Source organism: Fundulus heteroclitus, unplaced genomic scaffold, assembly GCF_011125445.2.
Source record: "Fundulus heteroclitus isolate FHET01 unplaced genomic scaffold, MU-UCD_Fhet_4.1 scaffold_36, whole genome shotgun sequence".
Taxonomy (NCBI): domain Eukaryota; kingdom Metazoa; phylum Chordata; class Actinopteri; order Cyprinodontiformes; family Fundulidae; genus Fundulus; species Fundulus heteroclitus.
This window is the reverse complement of record NW_023396770.1, coordinates 2,611,306-2,634,755: the sequence shown is the minus strand read 5'-3', so window position 1 is coordinate 2,634,755 and position 23,450 is coordinate 2,611,306. Positions and strand designations below refer to the sequence as shown.

General features: G+C 41.9%; 1 protein-coding gene across 1 annotated transcript; it reads left to right on the top strand.

The window, feature by feature from the left end:
• Positions 1-285: 285 nt before the first annotated feature.
• allc (allantoicase) lies at positions 286-11,628 on the top strand. The gene is made up of 11 exons (XM_036130578.1): positions 286-465; positions 1,052-1,102; positions 2,937-3,024; positions 4,790-4,909; positions 5,080-5,159; positions 8,038-8,170; positions 8,375-8,530; positions 9,161-9,234; positions 10,900-11,008; positions 11,094-11,212; positions 11,304-11,628. Exons 1-11 carry the CDS (start codon positions 376-378, stop codon positions 11,481-11,483), a joined length of 1,200 nt encoding a protein of 399 aa, XP_035986471.1. The 5' UTR covers positions 286-375; the 3' UTR covers positions 11,484-11,628.
• The last annotated feature ends 11,822 nt before the right edge of the window (positions 11,629-23,450 follow it).

Here is a 23,450-nt window from a genome sequence, read left to right as displayed (position 1 = left end):
GTTTCAGAAGGCGCCAGGAGGTGTTTTATCTAGATAAGGATGAAGTTGAAGGTTAGCGTTCCTTTTCCTAAGAGTTACAACGGGGGCATGAGGTTTCCGAAGGAAACTGTGGTGTGACGTCTCACATAGAAAGTAATAATAGATTAATAATAACAGATTTAGTTGTAATGCACTTTACATTTCCAAAAAATCTCAACATGCTACAGCTAATAGCAAACAGATAAAATAAGAGGGACATGTTAGACAAACAGATGTTGAACTTCGGACCGCTGCTTCAAAGCCACACGTGAGTTTTTTTTTTTCAAAGTTCACCGGGAAACACAGCTGCTCCGAACTTTCTGTTCTGACCGGAGAAAACTGAAGAACGTCTTCAGGATGGCAGAGAGACCATCGACAGGAAAGACCGCTGCATCGCTGGACTTCCTGCAGTTCAACGACCTCGCCTGCGAGGCGATTGGAGGGAAGGTGAATAATGCAAAGGACATGACAGTACAATTACGAAACACCTGAGCTGTTTGAAATTAATGCCATTTTCCAGCAGGATGAGTTGTGTTTAACTCTGGATAAAGATGCTACAAAGACGCTTTGCTTCTGGTGAAAATGAAGCATAATTTAAAATAAAAGCAGGGACATTTTTAGCACATGTTCCTCTGTTTTTTCTTATTTTTGGAAGTTGATTGCATTCCACGTGTGAATAATTTACTCTGCAGAGCATCCCATTAAATCTGCTCCCTCTATGGTCTTTTCAGACAATGTGAGACATTTTTGTTTTTGCAAAAAAGTCACCTATGAAAAAAAAAACATGTTTACTGTCTTCTGTTAAAGCCCAGAAAGTTCTATGTGTCAAAGAGAATAAAACGTATCACTAGTGTTATTATATTTGCTTAGAGAACTACATTAATCTTTGACAAATTCACAAAAGTTTAAATGATGAATTCAACAAACAAAAACACAAATTAAATATATTTTAATAAAGCACAGCATTAGCGTAACTTTTAATAACCTGTATTGTGTCGTTCTGCTACTAATGCGGTGCTTTGTCATTTTTCAGGTTATTTTTGCCACAGATGAGTGGTTTGCTCCAGCCAGAAACCTGCTAAAGGTGAAAGTCTCATTATATTGATTTTTCTAGCATGAACTGAAATAAAAACATCTCTATCCAAGTGGTGGAAGGACTTTTCCTTTGCCACAAAGAGGCCGTAAATCAAATACTGTTTGTTTTAATGTTCTGCATGTCCCAACTTGTAGGTTATTTTTGGTTCAACAGTCATGTATTTAAAACCACTTTTAAAGTTAAGGCAAAAGGTATTCACATCCCATCGCTGAATAAGGTTTGAAATAATCTTTTAATACCAGTATATATACAATATTAATACTTCTTATGAAGTAATATTAACGTTTTCTTGACTTGAATCTGATCATTTGTGGATGGAGGTAAAAAGGTTTGATGCCAAAAAAAGATTATTCTACTGATTAGTGAGAAGGTGGAAGATCATTTTTGACATTACAAGGTTTTTTTTGGAAGAAAATTTGTTTTATTATCTTTGGTGACATGTCACATTTCTTATTAGAAAAATCTGCCAGGGGTATGAATAACTTGGGACTTGGCTGTAACTTCTATTTAAGTTTAACTGAGATTCATAGGATTGTCATTTTCTTATGTGTTACAGCAGAAGTGAAAACTTTCAAAGACTTTGACCTGAGGCGTGTTTAAATGACAAAGCGCCTCATAGCACACATGATGTGTGAAGAACCCAGCGATTAGAAATCTTAATTATAAAGTTAATTGTTTAATGTTCTACATTCATCCATCCATCCATTTTCTGACCCGCTCATTTGAATAAAATGAAATTTACCTAAAGTGATGTACAAATAAAAATAGATAAAACCAAAACATAAAACAGATATTAAAACATCATGGCGTTGAAGAGAGGGCACTGGTGGCTCAAGGGTAGAGCGACCCGTCTTCAGAGCCTACTGTCAAAAAAAGGCCACTAGTGTCACAAAAATGAAAATAAAATGGAAGCGAGACAATAAATGAGCACATCAACTCACACTGGGCCAAAAGGTATTGAAAGAAAACGTATCTTTAAAAGAGGCTTAAAACAGGAAGCGATGATAATTGTCTAATGAAGGCAACTAAGGTTTCGCTTTGTTTTTGTGACAACCAAAAGCAGCTGGTTCGGCTGATCTAAGCGCCCAGGAAGAAAGATAAGGCTGGAGTAAACCAGAGAGGTACAATAGGAGCAGGACCATTCAGGCATTTATAGGCCAACATTAGAATTATAACATTAATTCTGTGATACAAAGAGAAGCAATGAAGGGAGGATAAGATAGGTGAGGTGTGTTCATGTCTGTGTGGACCAGGTAAAAGATTTTAATGAAACCGGAAACGTAAAAAGGTGCAATGCAGTAGTCGAGATTATTCTCTCTAAATCATCCCCCAAGAAAATTGGCTTAAGTTTTGCTATTTGCAGAACAGAACTGATCTGTTTAATGAATTTAAATTCCGAGTCCATAATTACTTCCACATTTATTACATGATGATTTCATGTATGACTTGATGAACCAAAATGAATAGGCGAGTTTCCTGAGGTAAAGTTAATACTGGCAGAGTAGCAGGGGAAGGAGATACCATGTTTTCTAAAAAAAAAAAAAATAGACCTCAAATTGGGCGGGTATAAATTAAAAAAGAAGGGGACCAAGAACTGAGCCGAAGCAGAAATGTTTTAATAATGACAATAAATGCTTTTGTCAGTCAAATAATGAATACCCTAACGAAGCCAATCAAGTGCTGACATCTTTAATCTCAACCTGGTGTTTTTAGACGAGATATAAGAATAGCGCGGTCCTCAGTAGCAAACACTGCATAAAATCTAAACGTAAAACAATTCTTCAAACGTGTAAACTTTTTACATCTGCATCTGTTTCAACAGAGAGAGCCTCCGCAATTCGTTGCTTCTGCCTTCACAGAGTTTGGAAAGTGGATGGACGGCTGGGAGACGAGAAGGAAGAGGATCCCTGGTCAGCATCTCAAATCAAAGCCTCTTGTTTTGTCTTCTTAACCCAGTAAAAAGCTCCGTTTTAAGCCCCACGGAGCAGAGCCTGGAAGATCAGCCATTTATTCACAGGGTGCAGACAGACATATTTAAAACTTCCCCCCTAACCCGTCTGCTGGGTCTTCATGATGCCGGTTGTTCTCTGAAGAACCTCTGAGGCCAGAAACAGAACAGCCGTATTAATTCTCAGATTCAGTTACAGCTTTAAATGGTTGTTATTGTTGGACACTAGAGAACAAGGGAGGTTACATGCAGATGTTTCCCACACTATTCAGATTTGCGTTGTTACTATAGCCCCGTTTTCACTACCCCTTTGAAACCATGCTGAGAACAGTCCGACCTCGGTAACCGAGATAACTATCGAGTGTAAATGGAACGCAACTGAACTGCACCGTGCCAGACACAACCGGACCGCGCTAAATCTAGACCAGTTCTATAGTAGGGCTCGGCCCGGTTTTTCCCTAGCTCGGTTCTCTGATAACAAAGAGCGCATGAGCAGACCGCGTCATCTCCTTACAGTGTGAAATTTCAGACATTCATAAAAATACTAGCTTCCCTACCGTGACACATGATCTCCAGTGATGATTCTGCTTAGCAGTGTGATGAACCTCAACGTCTGTCGTTGTTTCCTGCGTCTGTAAATCCTGATTAGACGTTCGTTTGTCTTATCCACGTCCCAAAAGCCGACTCTGTCAAGTAAATTCACCAAAGGTTGCTGTCTTCGCCTGACTCTCCACAAACAACGAAATATCACAATTATAACCAAACATAACTTCCTGAATGTTACGGGCGTTGCCATTTTGATTTACTTGATTTCCTCCTTCAAGCCACGTCAACAGGAGGCGAGGAACCGTGCTGATGTATAAATGGTTGTAAGAACCAAGCTCGGCACGGTTAACTGATCCAAGCTCGTTCTGATCTCGGCATGGATCGGTTTACTAGGCTAAATATAAATGGGGCTTATGTTCAAAAATTCACATGGAAGAAAATTAGCGATGCACAACTCCCTGAACACAACATCCCAGCATGAAAGACGGTGGCAGGTCCGTGCTGAGGGGAGGATTTGCTTCAGCAGGCGAAGGGAAGCAGGTCAGAGATGATGGGAAGATGGATGGAGCTGAAAAAACCCTGAATAAACCCAGTTAGAGGCTGCAAAAGTCCAGAGACAAGCACCTAACACACAGGGGAGGTTTAGATCATAGCATGGGCAGGTGTTAGAACGGTCTAGTCAAAGTCCAGACCTAAATCCACATTTAGTCTATGGAAACAGATGTTCACTCCTCAGTCTGACTGAGGTTGGGCTGTTTTACAATGAAGAACCAACAAACGTCTCAGTCTGTAGATGTTCTGGTGGAGAAACCCACCCAAAGGTTCTGCAGCTGGACCTGCAGGTAAAGGAGGTTCTACAGAGTACGGACCCATGGGGGCTGAATTTAAATGCACACTGCATTTATCAGATATTTACATATTTCTAGTAAAACTTTTTCTTCTGTTTTATTTCCACTTCACAACTACGTTCTGCTTTCTCTTGGTTTATCACATAATTTTTTTTCAAACTATTAAAATAATTGCCAGTCTCTGGGAATTGACCATTCACCAGAATAATATCAGATGTAGCTCTAAAAGTTAATATTATCATTAAAAAGGAGATGGTTGGTGCTGATTAAGGAAATGTTTTTCTCATTTAAGGACCTTCACACGACCAAAGCTGGTTTTCTATCTGGTTGCAGGTCATGACTGGTGCATCATCCAGCTGGGCGTGCCCGGTCTGATTCATGGATTTGATGTCGACACGTCTTTCTTCACGGGAAACCACTCGCCTTACGTCTCCATCCAGGCCGCCTGTCTCGGTACCGACCTCTTTGTTTAGTTGATTCTGGCTCTTTGCTCTCAGTTTTCTCTTCCTTTGCTTTCATGTATTGAGCTTTTATTTAAATGTGAAATGTGTATATATATATATATATATATATATATATATATATATATATATATATATATTAAAGACCTCATATCCAACCAGAGGAGCTGCCCTCCTTCACTCCTGGGGACGATCGGACCGGCATGGCCGCCACCGAAGCTCAGCTTGCTGCTGTTGCAAAGGTAACGGTGTGATGTCAGAGGGGTGATGGTCACCTGGGGAATATAGAGCAAAAATATGCTATCACGGCGATACGTGACCTTTGCTAAATGGGGCTCAAAGCTAAGTAAGTAAGTAAACTTTATTTCTATAGCACCTTTCACAGATAAAATCACAAAGTGCTTTACAGAGTGTAATAAACACCAAATAGAAATATCACAAGAACAGCTTACAAGGATAACATCAAAAATACATACATTTAAGTAAATAAAAGTGGACTGGAGAGTGCGGCCAAAATAGTCAGCGATTAAAAGGTCTGAGATGCATTGGGGGGCCCGTCCAGTAAAAGCTCTAAATTTTAAAATCAATTCTAAATTTGACAGGTAACCCATGTAAAGAGGATAAAACTGTTGTGATGTGAGTCCTTCTGTTTGTTCCTGTTTAAAAGCCTCGCTGCAGCGTTCTGGACTGCCTGGAGACAGGTGATGGCTGGTTTGTTAAAAAGAATTAAGAGTTACAATAATTCAATTCAATTTTATTTATATAGCGCCAATTCATGAAACATGTCATCTCAAGGCACAAAGTCAGACTCCATCAGATCCTCCAGGTTGGTGAGAAAGTTTCCTCTCTAAGGAAACCCAGCAGGTTGCATCAAGTCTCTCCAAGCAGCATTCACTCCTCCTGAAAGAGCGTAGAGCCACAGTGGACAGTCGTCTGCATTGTTGATGGCTTTGCAGCAATCCCTCATACTGAGCATGCATGAAGCGACAGTGGAGAGGAAAACTCCCCTTTAACAGGGAGGAGAACCTCCAGCAGAACCAGGCTCAGTGTGAACGCTCATCTGCCTCCACCCACTGGGGCTTAGAGAAGACAGAGCAGAGACACAGAAAGCACAGAAGCTCACATTGACCCAGGAGTACTTTCTATGGTAGAGAAGACAGAGCAGAGACACAGAAAGCACAGAAGCTCACATTGATCCATGAGAGTAAATAAAAGCATGAATAATCATCTCCAGATCCGATCTGGAAATGGTTGCTCCCAATTTAGAGATATTTCTTAGATGATAAAAGCAATTTTGAACTAAAAGTTTTGAATGAGAATCCAGGGACACCAACAGGTCAAAAAGAACACCAAGGTTTCTTAGATGGGGCCGGGATGAGGAGCCCAGGGAACCAAGGTGTTGTTTAATTACAGAAGCTTTCTGTTCTGGGGCAATGATCAGAGTTTCAGTCTTTCTAGAGTTCAACTAAAGACAGTTATTGGTAAGCCGGTCCTTAATGCAAGCGATACAATTTAATAGGTCATCCAACCTATTAAACTCTGAGTCATTAAAGCAGCAGTATAATTCAATGTCATCAGCATATACATGGTAAGAGACGTTTTTAAAGCTGCTACTAACCTTCCCACGAGGGCTGATGTAAAAAAAAAAACAAAAGTGGGCCTAGAACCAGTGTTGTAGTCAAGTCACTATGCCTCGAGTCCGAGTCCAGGTTCGAGTCACCAGTGTTCAAGTCCGAGTCAAGTCCAAGTCATTAAAAAAAAAATCCGAGTCGAGTCCGAGTCGAGTCACTATTGATCCAAGTTCGTTGTAGGAACATGCCGTGACGTGTGATGTATGACATGAAGCAGTAACATTCCATTGCACTAATAACTCTTTCGCTGTAGTTACCCTTGGTTTTACTCGGTAAAACTACTGCTTTTTCCAAGTCTAAGACGTCGCCTAACCATGGTTTTTAAATATTGTTGTTATGGAACGTGCAACAGCGACTCGAGGTACGCTGATAGGCCGCATATGAAGGATGTTAAAGCCGCAAGCGGCGTTGATCAACCCTCGCAGCCAAGCGCACTCCGGCCTATTGGCCACCGCCGCGGTGCCGGCCGGCGGGCGGGGTTCGCACACCACCGGCCGCCCGCCACCGCAGATGCTGTCACGCATTTTCCTCGCCCGTCCACCGGGCGATTCCCACAAACGCGTTCGGCAGCGTTCCCCCATTACTCACAACAAATCTGGTGAAGATCGGTCGATGCAGCGAGCAGATACAGCCGTTGGAAAATGATAATGCATTTGGCCACCGGACCGGACTAAATTATTCGGCGGGCCGGAAAATTTATACCGATTCCTGGACGGTGACTACAAACAAAAAAAAACGGCAGATGACGCCATGAATGCCGAGCAGGAGAAAAACAACGACTTACCTTCCTATCAACTCGGCCCGTTTCCCAGTCTTTCTAAGCCCTCGACACTCAAGCCATCGTTTGAGCTGAATGTTGGTATGTTGTTCCACAGTTCTACCAGTAAAATGGGCGCCTGGGACATCCTCTTGTGAAAGTTTAACAGCTGTAAAGTCGGTCATATAGTTTTATCTGTTGCATGTGTAATGGCTGGCTGCTACGTGCGCTCTCACACTGTTTGCCCAACCTTAGCGGCAAGGGGCGTTGCTCATGAGATGGTGACGTCACGTGCGCGGTACGGCATTTAGATATTAAAATCATACACCAAATAATATTCTAATGACATATTAAAATTATAGCCTAATGATATATAAAAAAAGTCGAGTCTTTTTCTCAATCTCCGAGTCAGAATGATCTGAATGTAGGAGTCCGAGTCCAAGTTCAAGTCATCAGTGCTCAAGTCCAAGTCAAGTCACGAGTCTCTAAATTTAGTTAATGACTCGGACTCGAGTTCGAGTCTCGGACTCGAGTACTACAACACTGCCTAGAACCGAGCCCTGAGGAACACCGTGCAACAGAGGAGTGACTTTAGACGCAATATTATTCACAAACATGTAAAACGTTCTGTTGTTCCGATAGGAACCACTTAAGAACAGTACCTGAAAAAGTGATGACTATTCTGATTGGTGGACAAGGCTTGGTGCAGTTTGACGGTTTTATGATCTACAGCTGAGCTCGGAGGTTTGGCCAGAGCTGGTGAGCGTGTCGGAGCTGCAGCCTGGATACTCAGACTGCTGTCACAACTACTTCAGAGCCAGCTTTAAGAGGAGAGTCACACACCTGCGCCTCAACATGTATCCAGGTACGTCATCTCGTGAACAAACAACCATGACTGAGACTGGTTCATCGTTTATTATAGTTACAGATCCTGAGCTTTATTAGATAACTTTTGTATATGTTGAACGTACTACGGTGAGTAATAAAGATAAATATTTTCTACTGATGAACATTGGTTACAATAATTTATCCCATGATGTTTGAAATGGTTTTGATTTTTTTATTCCAGATGGAGGAATAGCCAGGCTGAGGGTGTTTGGCATCGGGCAGAGGGACTGGTCCTCCGTCTCCACCAACCAGCATGTCGACCTCATAGCAATGACCAATGGGGGAGTCTGCCTCGGCTACAGCGACGCCCACTTTGGACACCCACGCAACATGATTGGTATAGCAGCATAACTATAGAGGTAGCTCAGGGTAACATGAGCCACTCTGACTAGAAGCTTTGTCACAAAGGAAAGTTTTAAGTAGACGGGGTGTCTGCCTCATGGACCAAAACTGGGAGTTGGTCTAAAACATTGCTCTGGCACTTGTAGGCGACCAGTTTCTCCGTATGGTGTTTCTGCAAGACCATGAAAACACGGCTTATGAATCCATATAAAATCCTGATGCAGCTTTTAATGTCCCCAATGTACGGTGGGAGGAACCCAGATTACCTGCAGATAACCCACACATCCACATTAAGAGAACATGCAAACTCCATGCAGAATGATCCACAGTCAGGATTCAAACCCAGGACCTCCCTACTGCTAGACAGCAGTGCTACCATTGCCCCCGTACAGCATCAGCTCTGTTCATTAAGGCAAATTAGAAACCTAAAAAGTGGATCCAAGACAGTAAAAGAGGCGTCATGAACACCAGCTATTGCTATAAAACTGTTTATAAATGAAGGTGGAGATTTACTGAAACGAAGCAACGGCTGTGCCTGTTGAACACAAGGCTGAATATTTGCTCTTGTAGAACCAGAGAAGAGCAGAGAATAATGTAAAAAGTCCCGTGTTTGTGGTTTTTACAGGACTTGGCCGAGCAGCAAACATGGCCGACGGATGGGAAACAGCCCGCCGATTAGACCGACCCCAAAGGCTGAAGGTTTCAACACAAATTATCAAATATCTCTTTTTCCAAAACAGAAATATTTCTCTCTTTTAATGTTTTTAATTGTTTTAAAAATCATCCATAATGATCCAAGCTTATATCATCCAAACGCCTCTTTCATACTGGTTCACTGATCAACTTTAGTTTGAATTACATTAACTTTTTAAATAAAGGCTGAATAGTCTGTGGAGCTGACATTGATAATTTAATTCAAATTCAAAAATACTTTATTTATCCCAAAGGGAAATTAAATGCAACAACTAAATACAACAACATTTAAAGCAGAGCATGAAACAGAACGAGAATAACCAAAGAACATGACAAGATGCTTTAAATCAGTCATATCTGTAATTAAAAACTGAGCCAAATGAATCAGTCCTGTCAGTTCAGTTTGAATCAAGAGAACGTGTTGATTTTTGTTCTTACCCATTTCACGGCATTCCAACCTGTGATTTAAAGATGTTTTAATCTTATTTTTATGCGATACTTCTGCAAAACAAGTCCATGCGACGGTGAAGCAGGTCAAACGAAGGGGACAGACCATTAAGACACTTAAAATTGGAAGAACACTAAAACCAGTTATCTGCTCTTGTTTGCTAGTGGCAGTTAAAAATTGTGCTTTTCAGATTCAGATGGCAAATAAATTACTAAAACAGTCATAGAAGTCTTATTTTGTCCACCCCTAGTCAAAAAATTTGATAACTTTGCTAAACGGCTACAGCCAAAATAAAGCAATAACACAACAAACATATATGCTCAAATAAACCAACAAGCATTTTAAAGGAAAATATCAATATTCATGTATAATAATAAATAATAAAAACACAATTCACAAGGCAAATATATCTGTTATATATACTGCAAACATACATACAAACATTCATACAGAAAACACTAAGATAAACATCTACATATTAATACTGACTAAATCTACATATGCTTAAATTGACAAAAATTGTTAAAACTTTTGAAATTTTCATGAAGTGAATTCCACAGTTTTACCTCAATAACTGAAGGAGCATGACTATAGAGGTAGCTCAGGGTAACATGAGCCACTCTGACTAGAAGCTTTGTCACAAAGGAAAGTTTTAAGATTAGTCTTAAAAGTAGACGGGGTGTCTGCCTCACGGACCAAAACTGGGAGTTGGTTCCACAGGAGAGGAGCCTGATAGCTAAAGGATCTGCCTCCCATTCTACTTTTAGAGACTCTAGGAACCACCAGCAGACCTGCAGTCTGAGAGCGAAGTGCTCTGTTAGGAACATACGGGGTAATCAGAGCTCTGATATATGATGGAGCTTGATTATTAAGGGCTTTATACGTTAGAAGGAGAATTTTAAATTCTATTCTTGATTTAACAGGAAGCCAATGAAGGGAAGCTAAAACAGGAGAAATATGATCCCTCTGGTTGATTTTCATCAGAACTATTGCTGCAGATGATGTTCTTCACTCCAAATTGAGGATGATGAAGGTCCCTCCACGCTTTCTTTAAGGAATATCGCTTTTAAGCTTTTTAGTGATCTCCTTCTTTTGTAGCCAGACTATTTTCATTTTCATCAAAAACGTTCTGGGATTCCCTGAAGGATTCTCGTCTTCCTCATGAACACAACCCAGTTTAAAAAGCTGAACCAGAGATCTGACTCACTCAGCTTGTCTTGCAGGCCGACCGGCGGGGGATCCTCCAGGTGCCTGGCTGGGAGTGGGCGGTGTTTCGTCTGGGTCATCCGGGACTGATCCGCAGCATTGAGGTGGACACCAACCACTTCAAAGGTAGACGCTCAGCTGAGGCCTCTCAGTCGCCTCACCTGTCCTGTAGAAACAAGCTCATCTTTTTATCCATCTGCTTTCCACTAAGGAAACTTCCCGGACTCCTGTCGGATCGAAGCGTGCCTTTTAACCCCCGAAGAGGAGGTGCAGTGCGTCCAGACCAGATGGAACTCTGGGAAATGGGAGGTTCTTCTTCCAGCTCAGAAGGTTGACCCTTAGCACCACTAGGATTAATTTAAGTATCATTAACGGTGTTGTGATCAGTTTCCTCACCAGCAGCCTCGTCTCTGTGCTGCAGCTCCGTCCTCATCACAGGCACCACTACACCGAAGCAGAGCTGACGCTGAACCGCCCCGTCAGCCACGTTCGGCTCGTCATTGCTCCTGACGGCGGAGTCAGCCGCCTCCGTCTGTGGGGTCAGCTGACATCGGTCGCCGGGGCTCCAGCCAATCAGAACAGACCGCTGTCCAAACTGTGACGTCGCTGGCCTCCACATGCCAGAGGGTTGAAGATCTTCTTCATAACTTACAACTGCAGGAGGAGAATTATTGTGATGGTCAGAATGTAAAAGGTTTAACGTCTGTTTTAAGTCTACGAGATTAAAAGTGGAATGGGAAATTTGAGGGGAGAAAATAATGGTTTTGAAGTTTAGCTCAATAAGACGCATTTACCCGGTCCTGCCGCTGTCGTGATGCAGTAGAGCTTTGTCGAACGCACCTTCTCCGCCCCCCCGTCAGCGTTGCCGTTCAGACGAAACAAACCAACCTCCAGGCAAAGATTCTATCATAATGAAATCAGAGACGTTCCCATTTTTCATCAGAGAAATCAGACCTGCTCACCTTAAGGAGGAAATACTCTGGCCGCGGGCGTGTTTTTAAAAGCGTAAATTTACACCCAACGCTGCGAAGTACACAGCTGTATGATTCTGAGGAGAGAAGAACTTTCGTCATGGATAAGGGATTAAATAAAGACAAATTATCAATAATATATCCTATGTTTTGATCTCCTAAAAGTCCGTGTCTTGATCTTATCAGATTAAAAATGTTTTCATATTTTAGTTTGTTAGCTTGTCACAAATACATCATCCATGGCGCTTTATTTTCAACGACTCTTATTTTGGGATATTTCCAGAAGTGAACTTTGACACAGGATGTTGTTTTTCCCGTTTATTCCCTGCCAAACAGGGGCGTATACATGTCTGAAATTAGAACTTTAATCTAATTTAGGCGTTGCGTAGCGTTTTGCTTCTGACGTACATTTATTGACGGATTACCTTAGGTTAGGACGCCCGTAAATATTCGTCTCTGTGGGGAGGACAGAGTAGCTGGACTACACTGCCCTGTTTCTGACATTAAATAAACTTTTATAATGAATTAAATTACTAGGTTTATTGTTGCTAGCGCGTACTCCAGGCTGCCTTACATGAATGCACTTCTAGTTTAGACATTACAGTCAGGCAGTCTGGTAGACAGCTCAGGGGTCCTGAGGTAGTGACCCAGTGTACCGTAATGCTCCTAATATCCATTGACCTTAGTGGCTTTGTTGCTAACCAAAATCATATTTACACATAACAGATTTTTGAGCGTGTTGTACCACATAGAATCAGTCAGTAAACACAATGGTGATCATAGGTAAGGGGCACCATCAATTTTTAAGAAAATTTAAGGATTTTAAGAGCGCCTTATAGACTGAATATTACAGTAATGTTTCAACACAGGCCTTAATGCTCATCACTCAAAAGATGGTGATGTTCTTTACTTTAAATCTGGTTATGAAACAAAGGGAGTGAGGTGAACACGTCTCTGGAGGTTCCCCTACACGTCCAGGGAGAAAAAAATGCCTTTTTGGTGGATGAAAGCTTTCCTGGACCATTTCAGGCAGGTCTGATCAGCAACTCAAAAGGGTTTTTGGCCACATTTCATGCAGCTTAACTCAAAATTATTCATACCTCCAGCAGATTTGGATTTAAAAACATTTTCATTCAACCAAGAAGTTTTTTTCTGACTGAAAAATGACACAAACATATAAAGGAAAGTACAAAGTGCTGCACTTTGGAAAAAAGATAACCTTTGTGTTTTAATTCTAATACTCATTGCGATAATTATTCAAACCCTTTACAGAAACCACCGTGTGTTCTGGGTCACACCGGAAGGCCCAATAGTTTCCCTGCAGACTTCCAGATGATGTTATGGAGAACTGTGATGAATTATACTTTTAACGTGAGGCTATTTACATTAATTAGGTTACCTATCACACTGACTGCCCCCCTCTCCTGTAATAATTATTTGTACATAAATAATTTATGTACACATTTTCTTCCAATGAAAAAAGCCATGAAGCAGCCCCCTGGGCTCTGATTGGTCCGTGGGGAAACATTTATCCGCTCTCCTACATCCCAGCCATTTGTTTAGATTTAAGTTTATCGGCTTCCTTTCCTCCGGCTGCATTTTCTTCCCAATTAATAACGTGAAATAAACCATTGGAGGTCTGGTGAGAGAGGATCAATGACGGCTCCATTTGCTTCTCTCTCAGAAATTAGTTGTTTTAAAGAAAAATCTAATCGTTATTGATCTTGTCTTGATTGATCTTCTCCTCTATTGACCATCGGTCTGTATTTTTATGGCTCTTCGGTTTCCTTTAGAACCCACAGCAGCTTTAATTGGATGAGTGGCGTTGAGCTATTGGCACTGAAATGTGTCACCATTATGTAGTATTAAGTATTCACCCCCTTAGCTTATTATCTGTTTTTTTACATTTCAACCTGTTTTTTTTTTAAGTTTTTAAATCTTAATAATAATAATAATAATACATTTTATTTCAAGCGCCTTTCAAAACACTCAAGGTCACTGTACATGTAAAAACAATAAGTGGTAAAAGCAGTCATCATAATTAAAAGAAACAACACAAATTACATTACATATTTATCATATAAAAATAAGATTTTTATATGATAAATCTGCTTATCATTTTTGAAGTGAAATGAGAGAAGAAAAAGAAATTTGTCCCTCCTTGCTATGAAGTGTGTAAAAGTTTCTGGAGCAACCAATTAGCTCCAAATGTCCCATAAACAGGGAAATGAAGTCCACCTGTGTGCGATCTAAGGGTCACATGACCTGCCAGGATAAACTCACCTGTTGTGAAAGGTGGCAGAGGTGCAGCAGCTCTAAACAGAACGCGTCACACCATGAAGACCGAGGAGCTCCAGAAAAGTCAGGGACAAAGTTGTTGAGAGGAACAAGTCAGAGCTTTGATGTTCCCCTGGAGAACCATCAGATCCATCATCTTCACATCTAAAGCACCTGGTACCACAGCAAACCTGCCGTCAAAAGGCACGTGGGCAACTTCACAAATGTCTGGAGGAAGGAGGACTGAACCAAGAGAAAGATGGATGGTGCTGAATGCAGGGATGTTCTGGAGCAGAACCGGTGTCAGTCTGCCTGTGATCTGAAGGTTCTCCTTCCAGCAGGACAACGACCTGAAGCACAGTGCTGAAGCAACTCAGGAGCGCTACAGGGGAAACGTTTAAATGTTCTGGAATGGCCTAGTCAAAGTCCAGATCTCAACCTGAATGAGAGTGGTTAGACGTGAAAATCTCTGTTCATCACTGAAAACCAGGCTTAAATTTTCTATTATTTTGACCTATTTGTTGAAAAAAAGAATCAATCTTCAAAGTCTCCAGCTGAAGCTGTAGACTTTAAAACCCTCAATCCAGTTTGTGAGGCAACAAAACATGAAAAATGCCAAAGGGGGTGAATACTTTTGCAAGACATCGTCTTCTGTACTGAACATTTCAGCTGTGGCTGCAGGATTTCGCAGCATTTGACTGATTCTGTCGTTCCTGAAGGACTGATGTGTTGCGGCTGTTTGCTCATTATTCAGCCTGCTGTATTTGAACTTCTGAAGCTCCGCCCCCTCCGTCCAAAACAGCTCTAAGCATAAATATGACCTTTGACCCCATCTGGGCAGCTTCAGCAGCCCCGTTTGTCAGGTGCTCAGATGTTACTGAAATTACGGTAATTAGCAGCGCTGGGTGGCCTCAGTGTGTTTGTGTTTCTCGGCAGTACGCTGATTCCTACCTCAGTGGCTTTTTGCCAGATGTTAGACATCAAAGTAAAATTTTCCACAATTTATTAATGTGTTTTAAATTATAATTTTTTTAAATTCCACAAGTTCTTCTAAAAAAATATTTTCACACAAAAGAAATCATTTGAGGCCTTTATTTGTCGATTTTTTGTTTTTTTTTTATCTTTTATAACCAATAACTATGAGCCTGACAAAGTTGAATAATAATAATAGGAAGAATAAGAATAAGAATAATAAATGTATTTTAGAAATAAAACTAAAGCTCATGGCTGTTGCTACAATTATTTTACGTGCCGATAGCATAGAATGTCTCCCTCTTGTGGTTATATTGAGGTAATACAAATTAATTAAGTGTGAAACAAATTTTTAAGGCAGTTGATGAAGCCTCCTTTCCCAAGTTCTTTCTTTACTGCACGAAGAGAAGTGTGAAAATATTTCATTGGAATCAGAATTTCTTAGAAAAATCAGTGCAATAAAAAAAATCAACATTTTGGTTAAGAAGGTTAAGCAACTGATCACCAGCATCACAGAGAGAAGTCTTAATAACCAACTATATCTACTCCTTACTCATTAACCTCCTAAAAGCAACTCTATAAATCTAAACTGGCGTTCTGTTAGCTGTGACATCATCAGGGGAGGCAGATCATCTTCTATTACCATCTACCATAGAAAGTACTACTGGGTCAATGTGAGCTTCTGTGCTTTCTGTGTCTCTGCTCTGTCTTCTCTAAGCCCCAGTGGGTGGAGGCAGATGAGCGTTCACACTGAGCCTGGTTCTGGTTCTGCTGGAGGTTCTCCTCCCTGTTAAAGGGGAGTTTTCCTCTCCACTGTCGCTTCATGCATGCTCAGTATGAGGGATTGCTGCAAAGCCATCAACAATGCAGACGACTGTCCACTGTGGCTCTACGCTCTTTCAGGAGGAGTGAATGCTGCTTGGAGAGACTTGATGCAACCTGCTGGGTTTCCTTAGAGAGGAAACTTTCTCACCAACCTGGAGGATCTGATGGAAGCTGACTTTGGAAAGAGCCTTGAGATGACGTGTATTATGAATTGGTGCTATATAAATAAAATTGAATTGAATTGAATTGAAATTCAGTGTCCTGAGCCGGACCTGGAGCTCCCTCAGCCTTCAGGGGGTGATCTGACCTGAATTCCTTCTCCGGTTCCTGTCTTTGAGGGCTCATCATCATCGACCGCTCTGACGTTAATAAAGACAAAGCACAGAATAGAAAATTAAAGCCCAAGCTTCCCTTCTCTAATGAGATCATATCCATCATGATCTGCTCTTTAATCTTCTCTGCAGCCTCCTTGGAGCACGCACCGTCGCTGCGCCACAGAAACAACCTCTGCTGCTCTCTCCGGTCCAGGAGGAGAACTAAATGCTCCTGGATGAATCCGCATTAAACCCCCTCCAGGCGAGACGTTCCACAGCCCTTCTTTCTTCAGCAGGGGGCTACAGAGGCACGGTGCAGCTCCTGCAGACATGGACCTCGCTGACAGCTGAGATGTTATGCAAATTAGCCCCTTATATGATGTGATTCTTGTGTTTTCTGCGCCTGCTTGGGGTGGGAGGAGGGCCTGACAGCAGACAGGGAGCAGCATAATGAAAAATAGCTTTTAAACTTAATGGGAATTCATTTGAAAAAAAAAAAAAAAAACACCATTTAGCCCCTGCAGAGCAGCGGAGCAGAAAGCAGCGTGAGGCAGCCGTCTGCTCGCCTCTGCCGCCGCAAAAACAACAAGCAGCTCCAAAAACGTGTAAATAACGCTTCATTGACTGCAGAAATGTCCCTACACGGTTCTGTTAAAATAAAAAACTGCTTCCCTGCGAACAGTTTATGTTAGTCGGATATTTACTGCTGCTAATTGATAGCATTTCAACTGTTAACCTAATCAGGGACATTGGTAACAGATTAGGCCTTTATATGTTTGGGTGTAGATTAACATTTAACATTTTTAAGGCATAAACAAGCAAAAACACAATCAGATTTTAGGATACAAACGTACCTGAGAGCTTTTATTTAAACGAAGGTGATGACGATGAGTGGTGAAGCAGAGACAGGATTCTGAATGTGATGCATCCTGTCTAAGCAAAGTTTTATCAAAGTTAATAATCAGATTTTATTTGATTTACAGACCCAGAAAGCTTTAGATTAATCCTGCATTCAACCCCACATGTAAACACTGACTGCTGAAAGTAAATGCTGCATTTAAACCAGTGAGGTGATCACAGGCCTACAAGATGATCCCTGAATACAGAAACAAAATATATTATATGGTTATTATAGCCGAGATTTTATAATGGAGCTTTATTTTATGTCAGAATTAGAATCGTCTTTATTCGGCCATGATTGTCCACAAACCAGGTATTTGACTTTGGATGACTAAGCTCCTCACCCTATCTCTAAGGGAGAGCCCAGACACACTACGGAGAAAACTCATTTCAGCCGCTTGGATCCGGGCGGGTCACAAGTTTTGGGTTGTGATCGAAAGAACGAGATCCCATTATTAATTTTTTCAATAAATTGTGAATCCTGTGAAATACACGGAGCTTCCTTCTAGGGTGATGCGTAGCGTCCAGTCTTCACTCTGAATTTGATGAAACTGGTATGAGGGATTGATTTCTGTACCTTTATCTAGTTTCATTTTAACTTCAGTAGTAACAAAAAACAGAAACATATGTCCTGTGGAGGGCTTCCCTCATCAGCGTGATCAGATGATGAGGGTTTATTCAGCCGGTTACGGTGCAGGTCATCATCATGTTCCTGGTTGTTAGCGTAGCGGCTGTCGTGAAACCCGTGCTGTGCCTCTCTGAGGTATCACCTCTGGTTCTCTGCAGCTCCCCATGTGAATGAGGAGATCGTTCTGTGACAGTGGCCTCATAAACGCCATCTGAATCTCCCCAAGCGTCATTCAGAGTCCCGGGGGGAGGTGGGGGGCCACGCCGGCCTCCCTCATCCCAGCCCCGCCGCAGATTATTGCTCCGTCTAACAGGCTGAGGATATTACTTTGCCTGAAGCGGTGCCTCGCGAGCTTATTTCCCCTGAGACTCCTGAATCACATTTCCAACGACCCTCGCTGGAGAGATCTGGTAAAACCGTGTCGGTGTGAATCCTCCTGAGACGCAGCGGCGGCTTCATTTCCATAACGGCGAGCGAATGAAAACCACAGCGAGGAGGCTGGAGCCAGCCTGAACAGGTTCAGCCTCCCTCCCCCACCTGCAAACAGGGATAATGTCTGGATTCCCTTTCTGCTCAATTGTTTTGTAGCAGTTAATGCACGATTTATGCAGCCATCCTTCGGCTGACGTTATTCTGACTTGTAAAAGAATAACTGATAAAGATTTTTTGACCTAACATTTTAAACTATCAAAATTCAGTGATGAGCAAGAAACTGTAACTCAGCACAAAGCTTTAGATGCTTATATTTTTTCATCAGTGATCATCTTATCAAACTTGCTGAACGCTGTTACCTTCCTGGGTTTCAAGTCCTTATTGGGACTTTTCTGCATGGTTCTCCGTGAGCATCTGTGGGTTCTCTCTGGGTACTCCAGCTTCTTTTCACAGTCCACAAATATACAGATATTCGTGGGCCTTGAGGGATATTAGCAAAGAGTTTTACCCCTCTGCATTCACTTGATTTAATTCAGTTCAATTAAATTTTATTTATATACCACCAATCCACATCACGTCGTCTCAAGGTTCTTTCCAAAGTCAGCTTCCATCAGATCCTCCAGGTTGGTGAGAAAGTTTCCTCTCTAAGGAAACCCAGCAGGTGTCATCAAGTCTCTCCAAGCAGCATTCACTCCTCCTGAAAGAGCGTAGAGCCACAGTGGACAGTCGTCTGCATTGTTGATGGCTTTGCAGCAATCCCTCATACTGAGCATGCATGAAGCGACAGTGGAGAGGAAAACTCCACTTTAACAGGGAGGAGAACCTCCAGCAGAACCAGAACCAGGCTCAGTGTGAACGCTCATCTGCCTCCACCCACTGGGGCTTAGAGAAGACAGAGCAGAGACACAGAAAGCACAGAAGCTCACATTGACCCAGGAGTACTTTCTATGTTAGAGAAGACAGAGCAGAGACACAGAAAGCACAGAAGCTCACATTGACCCAGGAGTACTTTCTATGTTAGAGAAGACAGAGCAGAGACACAGAAAGCTCAGAAGCTCACATTGACCCAGGAGTACTTTCTATGTTAGAGAAGACAGAGCAGAGACACAGAAAGCTCAGAAGCTCACATTGACCCAGGAGTACTTTCTATGGTAGAGAAGACAGAGCAGAGACACAGAAAGCTCAGAAGCTCACATTGACCCAGGAGTACTTTCTATGTTAGAGAAGACAGAGCAGAGACACAGAAAGCACGGAATTAAAGTCTGATAGTTTAATGTTTGTAATTTAAAGCATTTAGCTAATTTATTTCTAATCTAGGGGTCCTGGTGGCTCTAATTCGAGACCTAAGGCCCTTTTCAATTACAAGTAATGCTGTTTCTCAACATCATATGTTTAAGTTAATTTTGCCACGAGTTTTCAAAAGCCCAGCATGCTTTTTGATCCAAATTTCAGATTTCCCGGGCTTTATTTTCACGGGTAAAATCATTGGTCAGAATGAAAAGTGAATATAAAACATTTACTTTTAGTTTGTGGTACCAGATATCCATCCATCCATCCATCCATCCATCTTGGGGTCTTGAGGGTTGCTGGTGCCTGTCTCCAGCTGTCAATGGGTGAGAGGCAGGGTATGGTACCAGATATCATGTGTGAAAATCTTTTCTGCATATTTTCAGCATTTTAAGTTGATTTATTGTAAATCTTTTCGCCACAGTTAATTAAGACTGATATTTTAATGGTGCATTAATGATCAAAAGTCCATTTAATTTTCCTTGTACACAGACAACACACGTTTCCCTCAGTCTGACGTTTCACGTAAAGTCGGTGGACTGCGATCTCTTTTACTGTATCAATAACTGTTGAACATTTACGAGCTATGGTGCCGCTGTCATAACAGTGGAAAGATGCTGGACACGGGTTCTTCATCCATGTCAAAGCTTTGTGTGTAAAAGTCTCCAGATGCAATAACTCTGCAGATGCCAACCTTTGTAACTGAATGGTATTGATTGCTGATTTTCATGATGCTTGGCGCTCCCTCGTAACTCGGCGGTGGCAGGAAGGGGCCCAGAAGCAGAGGTGATGAGGATGGATGTCCAGGAGCCTCTCCTTCATCCCTTCAGCCTTCACTCACAGCTGACAGTTTACTGCATCCCAGAGGCATCAGATTGATCGGCACGTCGAGACTCTGTCCTGCTCAATAAAGCCTGAATGAATTCTCTAATGCTGCCTCCGTCACGCAGGACAGGAAATCCAGCCTCGTTTTGTCAGCGGGGAGACATTAAAATCCATCAGTATGTGTTTGAACAATGCACCACACACACGCTAATTCTCTAAAGAATATTCAAACAATCTTCCTGAACACAAAACGTCGTTTATTTCGTGTGTATGCACTTTAAAATTTCAATGTGGAATTAATTTGACTCCATATTTTAAGGTCTGGATTGGCCTGTTTGTCCTTCAAAGCGAGTTTATGGCATTTGTTGTTGGTTGCTGCTGTATGTATTGAATTAAATGATAAAGAGAATAATTTTTTTGCACAATGAATAAAAGGTTAGTTGCTCTTCCTCGGCAGTGTCAGTGTCACACACATACATGTGGAAAAAAATAATACTTTGTAAATCACTAAACTGAGGTTAGTGGCAGTCAGGATATTCAGGGTGACTGAGTTGATCACTCTGGCATCAAAACTGTTATTGAGTTTGTTGGATTTGGTTTTTATGAATTTGTTTTTCCTGAACCTTTTACGAGAGAGGAGTGGAGAGGAAAGAACGTGTCTGGGGTGAGTGGAGTGTGTTACAGTGACATGCAGTCAGGGGAGGGAAGGGAGGCCAGGCCTCACTTGTCATCATGGAAAGAAAGAAAGTATATAATGATGATAACATAATATAAATTGTGATTCACTCATTTCACAGTCATTTGTAATAAAAAGTTAATTTTTCATCTAATTTCATCAATTTTGATCATATTTTCTTCAAAATTGCAGAATTTTCACTATTTTCCATGTAAATCCTTGGTGGCGCTTGATAGCGAAGCCGGTGAGGCTGCAGCGAGCTTGGCCTCCCCTGGGATTGCGCAATCCCATGTTAACTGCGCTGGCTTCCATTCTTTGAATGCATCTTCCTGTCTCTAGATCATAAATTCAATTATTAAAACAGTTATTAACTGATTTTCCACAATTTAATGTATGTGGATTATGAATTGTGTTTCGGTCATCAAACTGTGTGCAGGTAACATGTTTTCGTGCTACTGGGCGATCATAACCAGCAGAGAACTGGTTGTAGGTGAGGCCTGCAGTTCCTTGGCCGCTAGGCAGGGGGCGCTCAAGGGGCACCGCTCCTGATCCTAAAACAGTAGAGTAACAGCAAGTTATGGATGTTTTCTTAGCGAGTTTTGCTAAACAAGTAAAGCTCTAAAAAGACTCTAAACATCCAGCCGGAACAGGACTGATGAAGGAAGGCTTTCCTCCCTGGCAGTGAGCTCCACTGAGACTGAGAGACTTTTAAATCTGAAGAAGATAAAAAGAACTTTTACCGGAAAATGATGATATTTTTGTTCAGAAAGAGCGCCGCAGGGACTTCATTTCTAAGTAGAGGTAAGACAGCGATAATTATTCATGTTTTGTTTTTGTGATAAAATGTGCGTAATGTGGGTTATAGTTTTTAAATGTGTTACAAATGCAGAAATCCATCATAACTCATAAACTGTTACCAATCATATGACAAATAATTTTGTTTTGTTTTTTCATCAAAGAATTTTTTTTTTCCATGTCTCTTGGTGAATTTATTTGCCTCAATCAGTCTCCTTCAGCACTTTGCAATGAGTCTACTCTGTAGAGTGTATTTATTTGTAAATCTGACTCTGCAGGTGGAAACGTGTGTCAGAGGGCAGCTGTGGTCCAATAAAGCGTCTCCACCCGCTGCGAGTTCTTCATGTTCTCCTGAGAGCAGCTGGAGAACCGCACAGTGCAGGAATACGCCAGAAGGCTCTCCATCCTCCATCATGTCGAGGTTCGTCAGCATCTGGTGAGGGAGGTGAAGGAGCTTTAACCTGCAGAGGAAAGTAAGTCTCTGTTGGGCTTTCCTCACCTCGAGTCACGGCTGCATGCCTTTTTCTAAACTTAGACACGCCCCTAAAAGAGAAGGCGTGTCCTCACGTGAAGTCAGCACAAAGAATGAATCGGTACGGTGACATGATCTGTTTGATTAATCAGCTGTTCATCTTCAGTGTCTCATATTCTCTATTTGGCTGTGTGCTCGTTTTTGGTGCTCAGGGCCTCCAAAACACAAAAAGAAATGTAGCTATTTCTCTGATTTAGGAATAGTTGTTAAATCTTTAAGAGAATCCAAAAAGCGCTGCAGTTCTCTGACAGAGATATGAACCGCCGGTGTCTCTTTCTCTACAGCGTGTGTCCTTCTCGTTGATTTGGTGTTTCAGCTGATAAACAGATAAACCCTCACACGGTGACGGTTGTGAGTAATAACTCCTCGAGGCTGCGCTGCACTCCGCGGGACACCAGGGGTTACAGAAACAATGAAAAATTCATACAGCTGAATCGCACGCATTGACTTCCTCCTCCTGAGTGTTTTCTGTGATCGAACACGGACGAACGGTGGCCTCCACGCTCTGCTGACTCTGCGATCCTCTGCCTAGGCTTTTGTGTTGTGAGTCTGTCCGATCGGTTTCTGCTGAAGGACCGCACTCAGTCCAAGGTGAGGCGGATCAATGGCAGCAGTCAGAGCAGCGAAAGGACCTTTAGCCTATAATGAGATGCTCCTGCAGCACAAACCAAGACAATCAAAAGTAGATTACTGACTATCTGGGGGCCTCTGAGCCCCAAACATCCACCTGCCTCTTCTGAGCAGCATTTTCCAGACTGAGGACCCGTGTTTGCTGCTATTTCATGTTTCGCCGTCTCCTCCATCACACTTACCTGTGTCAGCAGTCAACTTTTCATTCTGTCATCATTCATTCAGGACTTCTGCATTAACTGACATGGATGTAATTCACTAAAGATGATAACAAAGCAGTCAAAGCGTGCACATTTAGTGAATTTTCAGGCTTAGTAGCTCATGCTGATGAAGGTTTGTAATTAACTGCGATTTCAGCCTCATTAGTAAAGATGTACGAAGTTTCTGCACGTGTCGGACTCACCTTTAGATCCACATCCTACTTTTCAATGCCTACCTGAGCCAATCCATCAAATATGAGGTACATCACGCTTTGCTTGTTTAATACACACGTAGTCATTTAAT